This window comes from Notothenia coriiceps, unplaced genomic scaffold (assembly GCF_000735185.1).
Source record: "Notothenia coriiceps isolate Sejong01 unplaced genomic scaffold, NC01 NC01_scaffold00011969, whole genome shotgun sequence".
NCBI classification, from domain to species: Eukaryota; Metazoa; Chordata; class Actinopteri; order Perciformes; family Nototheniidae; genus Notothenia; species Notothenia coriiceps.
In genome coordinates, this window is record NW_011344670.1 from 1 (window position 1) to 14,706 (window position 14,706).

General features: G+C 40.8%; 1 protein-coding gene across 1 annotated transcript; it reads left to right on the forward strand.

Annotated features, from left to right (window-relative positions):
* Positions 1 to 10,241: 10,241 nt before the first annotated feature.
* LOC104947117 (neuropilin and tolloid-like protein 2) lies at positions 10,242 to 14,201 on the forward strand (the record flags this gene model as incomplete). The annotated part of the gene is made up of 3 exons (XM_010773078.1): positions 10,242 to 10,433; positions 10,569 to 10,699; positions 12,380 to 14,201. Coding segments are annotated over 3 exons (1,055 nt in total), but the record flags the coding sequence as incomplete, so codon positions are not given.
* Between the last annotated feature and the right edge of the window lie 505 nt (positions 14,202 to 14,706).

The window sequence follows — 14,706 nt, forward strand, 5'->3', positions numbered from 1 at the left end:
TTTGGTAGAAATATAATAGTAACGTTATTGAGATTATACCATATTTATTGAAGATTTTACATTAGAAATATTCTCCAAAATTATTCAAAAGCACATTCTTCCAAACTCTCTGCTGTAGTATGAGCATCAGGAGACTATTGATGTGTGTAGTGAGTTTGGTAGTAATATACTGTATAATAGTGAAGTGATTGAATATTATTGTATTCTCTTTTTTTGGTGTTGCAGTTTGCAGACGGTCCCTGAGCACTCGTTTCTTCTCCGGCTGCAGATAGAGACCAATGTAATGTGTCCAGTATGGAGGACAGCACGTATTGGCTTTTTTTTTATCAACATGTGATTGTAGTTCGTTGTCAACCTTACCACGGTACTTAGGAGACGTAATTTGTGTCTGAATAACGTTTTGTTCGTGAGTTATTGATCCGTGAAATCTGCCAATATCGTTCTAACTTTACTCAACTTCCACACCGAGGGAGAGGCCTGCCTATGCGGAGCCTGAACAGGCCTCAACAACGGCCACAGTCGCCGGCGTAGTGACACTGTCTGTAGTAGGCTAGTAGCAGAGTGATTTTATAATTGATCGAATCCGCGCTGCTGCGCCAGTCAACAGAGCGTGCGTGTGATATATTTAGTAGCAGGATGTGCACTCAAAAATAGGACTCCCCCGAAAGCAAATGGGTAATTCCAACACTGAGTACTTTAGATTACTTGTGTCCTCAATTACTGTACCATGGGATTACTGAAACCACCATGAATTAAAGAAATGGTAGAAATGTATCTAATCTGAATAAAAAATAATCACTTCCTTTCTCAAAAAAGAAGAGAAAAATAAATAAATAATAAAAACTCTGTAAAACAAATTAAAAAGTAGGACAATAATTATTACTAATTTAATTGAAATAAAGTTCAAGTGGAATGTTTCTCAAGCACAAATAACATTACACAACTAAAAAGAAAGTTTGGGAGGTGGAACTTAGGAACTCCTCATTAACCATTAACGAATGATTCATTAATACAGTACCCCCCCAGTCTGTTAACCAGTAACTAACCATTAACGAATGATTCATTAATACAGTACCCCCCAGTCTGTTAACCAGTAACTAACCATTAACGAATGATTCATTAATACAGTACCCCCCAGTCTGTTTACCAGTAACCAACCATCAGTTCTTCAATTGCAGTCACCCAGGAACTCCTCATTAACTAACCATTAACGAAGGATTCATTAATACAGTATACCCCCCAGTCTGTTAACCAGTAACTAACCATCAGTTTCACTCAGGAACTCCTCATTAACTAACCATTAACTATCTAGTCGTTCCTTATTAACTACTCAGTAACTAAGCACATTTTGTGTACCTTATTGTAAAGTGTTACCGATTATTCTATCTTTAATTACTAACAAAAACATGTGAGAGCATTTTACTGTTGTAGTCAATTTTATATACTTTGTTAAGTACTGGTTTGATTACTAGTACAGTTTGCATCATACTTAACTTAGCTTATTTAACTTATTTAGCTTATTATATTATTGTGTGTTTCTATATGTAAAAGGTAATATAAGTGTTGCATAAATGTGGAGCACAATACACGCTGAAAAGCTTTTGCAGTCCATGACAAGTCATTATGGATAAAGTAAACACATTGTGTACACTGATTAAATATTGAATTAAGATAAAGTTGTATAGCAAAAATTATTATAGGTTGGTCAACACAAATATATAAAAAATATCAATATAATATATTTCATTATATCCACACAAAGCAGGGCTCTGAAAGGAGTCGTAGATGATCTGATGAGTAATGTTTATCTGCTCTATGTGAGGTGTGGCCATCCCTTTAAAAGCTCATTCAACCACTTGTTATATCCAGGAGAAACCTGTTGCTTAACATTCTATTTGGATGATTGGATTTGACTGCACCAAGGTCTGAATTACACCAGAGTTATATATATTATACTATTTAGGTTTCATACAGTCTTATTGGAAACAACAAGGGGCTGGTCCTCTTTTATCTTTAACATGTAGTATCTTTGAGACTCGTTACATTGTCCTTGGTAGCTGCAGAAATCTGAGCCACACAAATGTGTTTTATACATGGTCTCTTTTTTTCAATTTACATCACAAGCATATTTTGCTTTGTCATTGAATAGTGTGTGACGCTTCTGATGCCTTGCTTTGTAACAACGACATAAATGATTCGTATGTGTAATGTTTTTTCCCATGTGTAAGATGTGGCCACCCCTTTAATAGCTGATTCATACTTTAAGGTTTCCACTAGGGAAAGAAACCTGTGGAGTTACATTCTATTAGATATGACGTATGATTTGATGTTTTTGGTAGGAATATCTGGTGTAATTTTAAACCTTTGACGGCATTGCAGACGGAAGGTTTTAACTTGCTTCATATCTATTCTGATAGGCTACAAACAGGGTCAAAATGAGTTAGTCGTAGCTTCTAACTTCAGTGTCACATTTACTGATAGGAAATGTGTGTGACCGTTTATCGGACTTTGTGAAACCCAGTGTAGGTGCAAGTTTAATACATTTTAAAACTGTTTTAATATTTCTGAAAGGAAAACTAAATCATACTATCTACTACTTAACTAGATTTAGGTATTCACTGTTTTAGTGAATTTGAATAACAAAATAGCTAACGTACAGTAAGTGTTTCCCAAACTTGCAAAATTCTGACATTAACCATACATGCCAACCTTTCCAAATCCAAAAGAGGTAGGTTTGCGCGCGGCAAATGTGCACACCCAAATTAGGTAATCAGAAGAAATGGAACCCAGTAGTTACATGTCTAAACCATGTATTTAACATATTGCATACTTTTATGCATTTTTCAGAAAAAGTGGTAGTTTGGTAAACAGTGACATCAACGACATGTTTGGTCTGTAAAATGTCCAAAAGTAAAAGAATGGGAGATAAATATCCCAAAGTCTCCACATTGTATTATATGTTGTGTGTTTCTGGTCCTCTTTCAGTTGAGACAGTGTAGATGAAGGATGTGTCAGGATGGAGAACTCTTGTGTGAACCTTGGATAAAGCCAGGTTCATATTCTTGTTTCATGTTGTTGACATATTAGAGTCAAAGGTTTGCACAGAGCGAAATATCTTTGTGTTGCGCGATATATCAGAAAATACTGCATTAAAAAAGTAATTTCCTGCATTTTTATACTGATAAAGTGTGATATAAATAATGTACAGGCGTTCAAAATGTCAGAAAAAGTGAAAGAATGGGAGATAAATATCCCCAAATCTCAAAATGTTATTATATTTTGTGTGTGTGTGTGGTCCTCTTTCAGTTGAGACACTGTAGGATGCTTCCGGAAAAGACCAAACACTGGATGTCTTTCAGTCGCCAACATGTGTTTTCGAGATCCTGCAGGACTCAAATGCCTCGTCCGCAGCGTTACCCCCGGTCTGCACGTTGTTTCTCTTTCAGAAACACAGAGGACTGCTTTTATATTGCGATCACAGACACGCTGCAAACGGTGTCCGCCAAAAGTCGAGTCCAGTGTATATGTAGTGTCATTTTTATTTGTTATAGTTTGGGAAGATTGAAAATCGGTAGGGAAAGCCAGCTAAATCGGTAGGCGGTAGAAACATGTCAAAAGCGGTAGACTACCGCCCAAATCGGTAGGGTTGGCAGGTATGTGACTTAAAACTCAAAATATTTCTTAAAATATTTGGGGAGACTTAGTAAATCTTTTTGAGATACTCTTTTTTTTATTTCAGCCATTAATTAATTAATTAATTTGAGTCAGTCAGTCTCAGTAATTATTTTTGAAATGTAGGCTACTAAGGGTGCATTCACACCATAGGATTCACACCTAATAGTATTTTATGGTGCGCACCAGACGAGAGTTTGTTACATTGTTTCATTTTTCAGAAGGTTCGGTTTCCGTTCACACGGGCAAAACTCAAACAGACTATATACTTCAAACACAAGTCATGTTCCGTATGTGTAAACTTACCTGGCAATAAACCTGATTTATTTTTAAATGGATATAATATCAGGGACCCCCAAGATCCTAAATCACATGGTGAAACATTGTTTTCCTCCCAAAATAACAAGTCATGCTATAGGGTTGAGTAATTATTATCTCATTATAAGATATTGTGAAAAACCTAAGGACTTATGGGACCTTTTTTTCCATCACATTGGTTGAAATGGGCCGTATGTCACTCCTAATAAGAAGTGAACTCAATTTTTTTACATAATTGAATCAACCATTTAACCATTATCCTTACACAACATTATGGTTTTCATCTGCCTGCGTGGCCCTTGAACATTTAGCTGTGAGGTGGATGGCTGCTGGGATGGGTCATTTTCCTGAATGTAGGGTCCAGCTGTGAAGTGTGCTCTACACCTGCTTCCTGGCTACTGCTTGTGCGTTGTGTGTTGGGGAATGTATGTCATGTTTTGTTCAGTTTTTGCTTTATATGAATGCAGTGACAAGTAAAAAAAAAAAAAGAAGCATATCCATGGAATGTAAATCGATTGAATGGCCATCTTAAATGCCCATGTTACATTGAGGTTTTTTCATTTGGTTAGCTAGAGATGTTTAGATATTGTATATCATTTTGAACTCCCCAAAAAAAAAAACTCTACAAAGACTTACTAGAGTGTTTAAAACTAGCAATAATGACTTATGATGTATTTTGCAGATACTTTTAAAATTGTGTACATAAATAATTCATAGCTCTTACAATAGTTATTAGGTGATATATTACCTTGAATATTCATCAACTAATTAACATAAAGCTTAGATAAAAACAATTCAAATCTTTAAATGATTATTTAAACTTCAACCAGCTAAACATGCTGCTTTCCATACCAGCATAATGTGTTGGTTATTAACATAAATCTACCTTCAGGCTCCTGGAACTACATGCATCTGTGTCATAGAGGATCACCAGAGCCTGATGCATGCAGCCTCTGAAGGTCACATCTTTATAAGAGGGTGCCTTGAGCATTACACAGGACTAATGCATCATGACAGCAAAGGAAAGAGTGTGGAATATGTGCCTGCAATGAGTGAGGGACAAAAATATCTGCAAAGATTAATTCAACACATTTTATGTGATTGGTTAGCTGGCTGGCTTTGTTGTGATTACTCAACCACTTACAGATGTCCCACCCCTTAGCCTATCATGTACGATGTGTAAGAGCGCTAGCCAATAGAAGTGCTAGTGTTACGTAGTGATGTCATTATGTTACAGAAGAAAACAAATGAGTCCAATGGAGGCCTTTCCGGCAGGGGGGGGGGTATGTGTAGGAGAGCATATCCTTCTGGAGGGAACATTAACATGCACTTAAAACAATATAAAACACTACAGGAAAGGGAGAACCCCCAAAAGCACAATAGGGAAAATTACACTGGTTGAGTCATGCAAACACTTTGGCTCGACATCTGACAGTCGCTCAAGATTAATATCCAACACGACCCAGTGGCGTAACTATCGACGGTGCAGCCGGTGCAGCCATACTTGCCAACCTTGAGTCCTCAGAAATCGGGAGCATTTCAAAACCACCGCGGGGGGAGGGGAGCTGTTAGATTAACATTAACATGCTTATTGTAGTTCTAAGTGCACTGCCTTGCGGCCTGTAGCACCATCCTTGAAGGAGCATATGGTAAGGAGTGAGCAGAGAGAGTAGAGTTGTCGATTCTTGTTCTGTTTTCTGTGACTATCTTCCTCATCCTCTCAGACTTTCAGTTGCGCGCGCTACTAAAGAGACGCGCTACCATGGAAACCAAAAAATGGTGTAGCTGTAATAAAGTCTGAGTGGAAACAGTCCTGAGTAAATCTTGATTTAGTCAGAAATCGGGAGAAATGCGAGAGAAATATGACCCCGGGAGGAAACCGGGAGAGGGCTATGAAATCGGGAGTCTCCCGTGAAAATCGGGAGGGTTGGCAAGTATAGTGTGTGTGTGTGTTGGATGCATGTAGCAGCCGCGTGTGTGTAAACTGCCCCACCCTCTCACACACAGACGGGGGAGAGAGATCTCTCGTCTGGATTGGAAAGATCGAAAATACATCATACGCATTTTGTACTCTTATTGCATATTAGAAATGGAGTTGACGAAACTAAAACTGCAATATAATGTTTATGTAGCAATAATACATATGATCAGTGGTGTAGTGGACGTTGGACGCGGGGGTACGCCGTACCCCCACTTATTTGAAGCATGATTTTTTTTTACCGTCTAATACATATAAAATCATTGCCGGTGGTAGTGGTATCAGTTGCAAGTGTGTATTTGTTGTAATAATGACGAAAATATAATAGGCATATTTCACAGTAATTATAATAAAAACGTAGCTCAAGCATTTATGCAACTTGATTTGAAGCGTGTGTTTGTGAGGGGCACCACCGTGTGTGTGTGTGTGTAGGGTGACCAGGTGTCTCGCTTTGTGCGGGACTGCACACAGCATTTTTATAATTTTTCCCGCATTTCAGTGACAGTCGTGCAGAAAGGCCAGATCGGTTCGCTGACGGCCGGCACCGCCCTTTATTATTATATTGTTTAAACGGCATCATGTTGAGCTGACAGGCGACACAGAGGTCCACGGTCCGTGGACCTCTGTGTCGCCTGTCAGCTCAACATGATGCCGTTTAAACAATATAATAATAAAGGGCGGTGCCGGCCGTCAGCGAACCGATCTGGCCTTTNCAATTCTGCAATAGGTAGATCTCGCCTTTCACCTAGGCTGAGGTCGGTGATCTTGGGCTTAAAAAGGTTGGTGACCACTGGTTTACATGATTACACAAATGATTTGTTTGCAACTTATAGTTTTATTTTTGAAATTTATTTTATTTTGCTTGACTCAGTTTTTTTTCTTTTAAAGTCATAGTTTTGCTTTATTCTGAGAAAGTGTTGCTTTATGATACAAAACTAATCCCATACATTACACAGTGATTGATTTTGAACTGATTGTTTGTCTGCTTTGCCTGCATTACACTTAAAACTAATCTTTATGACGAAGCAGGACAATACATCAAGTGATAGTTGAATGTGAACCCTTTTTTTCCAAAGAAAGTCCAGAAACATCAGCACTCACTGCCTCTGCAAGTCCCTGCAGTGCAGAACCTGTTAGCCAATACACCCACATCGTCTTCCTCTCTATGATACGTCAGCTGACTTCCTTGGAGGCAGCCCATCACGTCTTGGCTCACAACTTTGTGGGTTATTTACAAATGATATTGCATTACTTTCCATAGGTATTAAGTACAAAGTGAAAGAGAACTGCCTGCTTTGTGACAGTTAGATCTGATTGTGTTCAGAAGAATACTGATCGCTAATAGACAAAGCTCCATTCCAGTTGCCCCTCATAACTCTCTCTCTGACACTCTGTAATGGATTAAAAGCTGTATCCACCCACACACAGAAACAGATACAAGAACAGTTGATTTATGAGGTCCTGCTTTCTGCCTGCATCAGTAGGCACTAACACACACTGTGTATCAACTGTCAACTCCGAGAGGAAAGCTAATTACACTGTGCCATGTTTATAGCATAGATAGGAGAAAACCAATTATGTATTCCAGGATTTGAAAATACCAGAAAGTAGGAAATGTTTTGATATGCATGTCACATCGTGATACAGTGGCTATTATAGGCCGCTTACAAAGGAAAATAGGAATGTATCTATTTTGGTGAAAAGAAAAGTAGGGTTCATTTATCTAATGGCAGTATTAATACATTAAGTTTTATCATTTCTGAAGGACAAAAAACTTTCAAACGGATGCTGTTAGAGGTTTCTCATAGAGTAGCAGGAATTACCATTCTGGAAACATTTTTTCTGTTAGCACCGTAATATTTGCATGAAATGCCTGAATAGACGGAGAAATTAATTACCACATTCTACTGCACAAGTCCCAAATCCTAGGTGAATGCTAATGGTGTTTTCATCAGCAAACCCAGAACCATTTAAACCTAATGGCCTTTTAAATTCAGTAAGGCTGTATTCTTTTTTTTTTATCTGAGAGTCCTTAATACCGTTTGGATCCTCATTCATTCTGATCACATAGTTCATTTCAGAGTATTTGTTCAGAGTCAGGGACTGTCTCAAAGTTTACTTAGAGGTTAGGGAGCCATTCGTCTTTGTCACTCAGAGAACAACTTGAGGTTTGCCTCCTGCACTTTGTCTTCATTTCCAAATGGCGCCTTTTTCTCTGAACCCGCCTCTTATTTCAAATGTTTCCAATGAGAACAGAGCATCTCGTCACATACAGCCAATTCAAGAAACAGCTCTTCAACAGGCGAAGCTGGTGGAGCGGACCACAGTCTGTTTCAGCGGTTTCTATGCGATCACTCTGAGCACAGAGTTGACATTTTTTTACTTTTTAGAAAAGGGCTTGTGACCTCACTAGAAGTTAGAAGAAATGCTTGTCAATAGCAGTAATACATTATTGAGATGTCGTTCTCATTGAAACAATACAAAAAGCACTGGGATTGTTTTTTGATGAAACACTGGAAGGAAGATCTGCCAGCACCTTTCTCAGAGAAAAGGGTGCACAAACCCATAATGTTCTATAACCATCCAACAGAAGCACCTCTAAATCCAAAATATTAGGATGCTACTGAACACACATACAGGCACACTGGCATACACACCCATTGTGAGTATGTGTGTGTGTGGAAGGAAGGTGGGGGTAAGAGGGTGAAGCCTTGTTGACACCCTGTGTGAAAGGCTACATTTTGAAGGCGGGACACACATAATGGGTTTGGAAGCGATCACAGTGTCAGAGGAGAGGCTCGGTCTATAAGGAGATAGATGGGGTGGACCCTCTCACTCGCATAAACACACACACACACACTCACATAATCACAGTGGACCTCGGAGCAGAGGGTGAAGCTGGTGGAGCGGACCACAGTCTGTTTCAGCTGTGATAAAGACTCAGCGGCTGCAAATCCAGAGGTGGAACATTGGGGGAAAGCGGCTGGTGGAAGAGAGAACGGGCCAAAGAGACTGAAGGCTGGGTATAATGTACAGGCCTTCCCCTGTCATGATGCTCTTGCTGTGATACTGACCAAGAAAATAAGGAGAAATCCCTCCACGTTTGTAGTAGGGAAGAGGGCGTGTGCACTTCCTGACTGTTTTTGGCATAATCTTTTCTGTCCATGCTTTTTGATATCATTTTGCAATCTATCTTATAATGTTATTTTTCAAGATTTTTAGTATTCATCTTTTTCTGTACACATGGCATGTATTGATTGTCTGTCGGTCTTGGTTGAGGGCCCTCCCTTCTGTTACGCTGACTTCGATTTCTTCCTTTTTTTATCCCCTCAAAATAGTTTTTGATGGGAATTGTTCAAATTTGCGATTTAAGATTTAGTGCTACAGGGATCAGTGAATGAAGAAAGGGAGAGAAGGAGGAAGGACTATATGGTCGAGGGGTTTGGGGGATGAGGGTAGAAGGGACGTAGGGATGATGAGATAGAAGGGAGGGATCTCTGTTTTTGACTTTAATATATCAAAACAGAAAAATGAACTTTGTATTAATGATCAACCGTTTGTGCCTGCCTGCCACACAATTCATTGGGCCAGAATAAAAAATAAAACAAATATTATGCATCTGCTTATCAACAGACTTCAGCTATTTCTATCCCCACTCCTCTCATAAGAACCAGGTGTCCCTCACATTTTGCTGCAGCACCAAATCGTCTACACCAAACCCTAGCTGCGTTTTCCAAATTCTTGCAGCCGCTCCTTCAGCCTGGCAGTGCATTGATCTCCTGAGCCCAGCAGCCAGCCTCAATTACTCGCCATCTCCGTCTCTGCCAGCACAGCCTTTATACGCCAGCAGTCACTTTAATGTGCGCTGTTTCACGCCACTTGCCTGAACATTTGTACCACACATGAAGCCATTTCAACCACCACCCCACGCCATGCTTTTCTTTTTATCTTTTGTATATTTCTCCTTCCCTGCCTTATTCTTAGTTTTCCAGCTTCAACCCCTCTCCCTTTCTCTCCCTCGACATGAAGGCTGCAGCTCAGTGAAGCTAACATATCCTCCCCTCATCACCCCCTGATGTCTGCAGGGAATGATGATGAATGGCCTTGTGTGGACTCTCTTCACATTTGTTTCATAACAGAACAATAGTACTTTTATAACCTGCCCCTGCAGACTCCTACAGCGACATTATCGACCTTTTATTTATTGTTCCGTTTTCTCGTTATCATCAAAATAGCTTCCAGTTCCTTTCAAAGAGTATCATAATTTACCCAGCACCGTCAGACAGCTGCTTATTTCTCATTTGTAATGTTTGTTCCCCTTTTCTCTCTGTGTATTGTCTTTTGCCCGCAGCCCCCTGTTCAGGCAATTCATTCTTCTGCCACAGCAACATGTGTATTAACAACTCCCTGGTGTGCAATGGAGTTCAGAACTGTGTCTACCCATGGGATGAAAACCACTGCAAAGGTAATCTTCCTCCTCCTGCCAACCTTTACCAAATATTATGGTTGAAAAGGATTTATTTCTGCAGGTTTCGTAGGCTTGGTTTTCTCCATTTTGTATCATTCTTTATTCCCTGTCCTCACCCTCTTCTTCCTCCAGAGAAGCGATCTAAGGGTATTTTTCATCAGATCACTAAGACCCACGGTACCGTCATTGGTGTCTCGTCAGGCATCGTGCTGGTTCTTCTTATCATCTCCATCCTGGTCCAGATGAAGCAGCCGAGGAAAAAGGTAACCCACCCTCTGTGGTTGACCTTTTGTTCAGCAGGAAAGAGGAGACACATCATTGAAAGTGATGGTGAGGTGCTATAGAGACTGAGGAGAGAATACTAAATACACCCGGGGATTTCACACCATTAGACACCATTTAAAGGATAATCCAGTTCAACATAGGTGGAAGCAGGTTTGATTAAAACGCAGGAAGTTAGAACAGAAGAAACTTTCATTATTGGAAATAAAGGCAAAACAAACAGAACCTAACAGATCTACCCTGTTACACAACAAACAAGGATCTTATAAAGCCTTAACAGAAAACCAGGACTTCAATACAAGCAGAACTAATGAGGAGATAGAGTGCGGGTGTACAAGAGGTCGGGTGGTTGAAGGGCTAATGGGGAACAGGTGGCACTAATAAGGCTGGGACAAATAATAGAGAAAATAGGAGGGAAAACAGAAAGGACAGGAAGTAAAAACAGAAAGCAAATACAAAAAACAAGATCATGACAACAGGCGATGTGTCATTTCAAGGTTATTGTCTCTTTTGTTTAACCTGTTAGACCCCAAGCCTGTTTTTCAGGTCTCAGGCTCGAAAATGACATTTCCAGAACAAATGACCATATCTTCCCTTCTAAAAGGGGAACATTAATAATCTTTTTTCTCAAAGTAATGATAAACTGTGAATTGGATGTAGAACAGTCAGAATCAAAGTATAATGTTTTTTATTTTAAGAAAATTCAGAGATTGAACATAGTAGAAAAACTGTAAAACTTAGTAGTGTCTCCGTCCCAAAGATTATTTTTTACTTATAGTGGTGAAAACTACCCTTGATGATGGGTTAGTAGAGTAAAAAGCTTTAAGGAATCCAAAAGTACAACATATCATAAGTACCCTGTATCAAGATTGATGCAAAACAAGTGACATTTGACCTTTTTAGAGAGGTTTAGCAAAAAAAACTCCACCTCTGGGGCCATTTGGTTGGAAATGGGCGTTGTTGCCGTTTCTCTGGAACCCATTAGTCGATTTTGATGATTGACATCTCTTTTGAACCGTTAGCGCCAATGAAATCGAGGGAAAGTTCCACATACACACACAGGTTACCAAATAAGTAGTGAGAGTGACGCGTAGCCAAAACCGGAGCTGCAACACACTCTGGTGGCTACCATTAGCAGCTAATTTTTGTTCTCCTATTAACTTGTCTCTGTTATTTTTTTACATTTTGTAAAAGGTTGAATCTAGCTGAGCTGCTGTATTTTTGACAATAAGTAGCTTACTATTTAAATAGGTGAACACAAATCACAAGAAAACTAATATTATGTCATTGATTACCCATTAATGAAAGGAAAAAAATAACACAAATATTTAAAAGGCAAGATGCTTGAAGTTCCTATATATATTAGGGTGGATATTTATTTTCATCCCCTTTAATCCTACCGCCTTTCTAAACCCTGAAAATTTTATTTCAAATCTTACTATGATACATAATTTTGTATATGTATTTGTTATACATAATCAGATTTGATGCACAGTGGTCTGGCAACATAGAAACGATCTACCAACCATCATCGGCTTGTTTCAAACGTTGCTAAATTGAGTAGTACACAGAAATATGTGACATCCCTTTTTATCATTGTGGAAACTAGACTTTCTAATCCTTAAATCTTAACGGTCTAAATGGATATCCTTCTTCTCCAGGTGGTAGCTCGCAGGCCCGGTGTTTTCAACAAGGCGGGCTTCCAGGAGGTGTTCGACCCGCCCCACTACGAGCTCTTCTCTCTGCGTGACAAGGAGATTTCCTCAGATATGGCCGACCTTTCCGAGGAGCTGGACAACTTCCACAAGCTGCGGCGCTCCTCCACCATGTCCCGCTGCGTGCACGAGCACCACTGCGGCTCCATGGCGACCGGCGGTGGTGGCAGCATGAAGCACAGCCGCACCACCCTGAGCTCCATGGAGCTGTCCTACCACAACGACTTCTCCAAGCCACCTCCCATGAAGACGTTCAACTCCACGTCCAGCTACAAGAAGAGCTGCTACGGCTACAAGCAGCACTCACAGACTCACGACTGCGACCAGCAGGTCATCGAGGACCGCGTCACAGAGGAGATCCCATGTGAGATCTACGGCCGCGGTGTAGGAGGAGCCACGGGTGGAACCATGGGACCGATGGGAACCATGGGAGGAGGACCGTCAGGGATTGCAGGAGGAGGGATCGGAGGACCGGTGGGGATCACAGGAGGAATGGCGATGGCAGGGGGAATGGGTATGGGGGGAGGAGCGGGCATGGCAGGGCCCAGTGGCATCGCTGGAGGGATCGGCGGTGGGATGGCAGGAGCCTGCGGAACCCTCAGTGTCCGCGGCAACAGCGCTCGCAACAGCACCACAATAGTTGACCCAAACCATCGCTCCATGTCCATGGACTTCTAGACGAGGAACGGAATGTCTTGAATTTGACTCATCGGAAGAAAAGACAGAAGAAAAGGAGACAGGAGAGATCACAATAATCTTAAATTGATCACTCCTCTTCCCACTTCTGCCTTTGCCCTTTAAACAGTAATAAAATAATTGCACACTTAAGGATCTTCTCTCAAACAGTCGCCTGAAGGTTGGAAAACGAATAGGATCCAAAAGACACAAAAAAAAACGGATTTATGGTTCCATTATTAAGGATTCTGAACGATGTAGGGTGCAGGAGACATCTTATATCTCCTCCGGTCTAAAACTCATGTAATCTGTCCGTTTCATAAGAAGAGGATTCTTGCATGCAGACCCAGACTTCTCTCTGTTTGGGAGCCGATACGACCAGGTAACCATTCAGAAACAAAGAGAGAAAAAAGATGAAGACACACCCCTGACTGAGTTTCTACATTTATTCACCTGTCATGCACAGATATATGATATATAGTGTGTCTTCTAATAATTTGAGTCTTTATTTTTTGTCAGTGTACTGTACTGTTAAAACCAGTATATATCCAGCCTCATGACGACGCTTGGCTTTTAACTCCTTAATCTTTTACAGGTGTTGCTCAGATGATTTAATGATGGTGATGATGATGAGGCTGATGATGATGATGACGATGTTAACGATATGATATAACTAATAATTCTGTAATTTTAATGGTTACCTTACACATAATTGGAAGATAAACTCCATTCAGTCTCTCCTCAGGAAGAGCACATGTAGAGACTTATTTTAGTAAGAAATACAGAGAGAGAAAGGTCTATTCTTGCTCTGTGAACTTTATAGCATATGGGCGTTATGGCTTTGAGTGATCATTTATGGAATATAAAAATGTGTGGTTTGAGTCCTGGACTGAATCAAAAATAGCAACCACCCCACTCCCAAACCCCCTTAGCAGGAGAAAATATAATTTCTCAATTCCCCTAATGAACTGAGTGTGTAAAACAAGCACAACCTGTTTCCATGAGGAGACGGACATGTAGCCTAAATGGGATTTATGATTTGAACCACTGGTTGTATTATTTCATTCTGTTGAATTAAATGAGAGCATACTCACCTTCCTGTCTGAGCTGTTCTGTTTCTTTATCACCAAGATAAATGGCCACACACCTAAGACGGATATGTCACAACAAGGTAAGACGGATATTGTTTGGGGGAGAGGGTCCTGGGGGAAGCCCTGTGTCCTTGGCCACTTTAACCAGCTGGGGGGATTCCAAGGCGCTCCCAGGGAGACATTATCTCTCCACCTGGTCCTGGGTCAGCCCCTCTCCTCAGGAGACCCAATGTGAGATGTATGGCGTGGTGGAGGACGAGGAGCATTGGTTGGAGCGATGGGAAGGGGGGGGCGTCAGGGATTTGCTGGAGGAGGGATCGGCGACCGGTGGGGATAACAGGAGTGCCGTTGGCAGGGAGAATGGGTATGGGGGGTGGAGTGGGCATGGCGGTCCCAGTGGCATCACCAGAAGGATCGGCAATTGGATGTCAGGAACCCGCGGAAGGCGGAACCATCATTCCCGCGGCAACAGCACCACAATAATTGACCCACAACAGCTCTCCATGT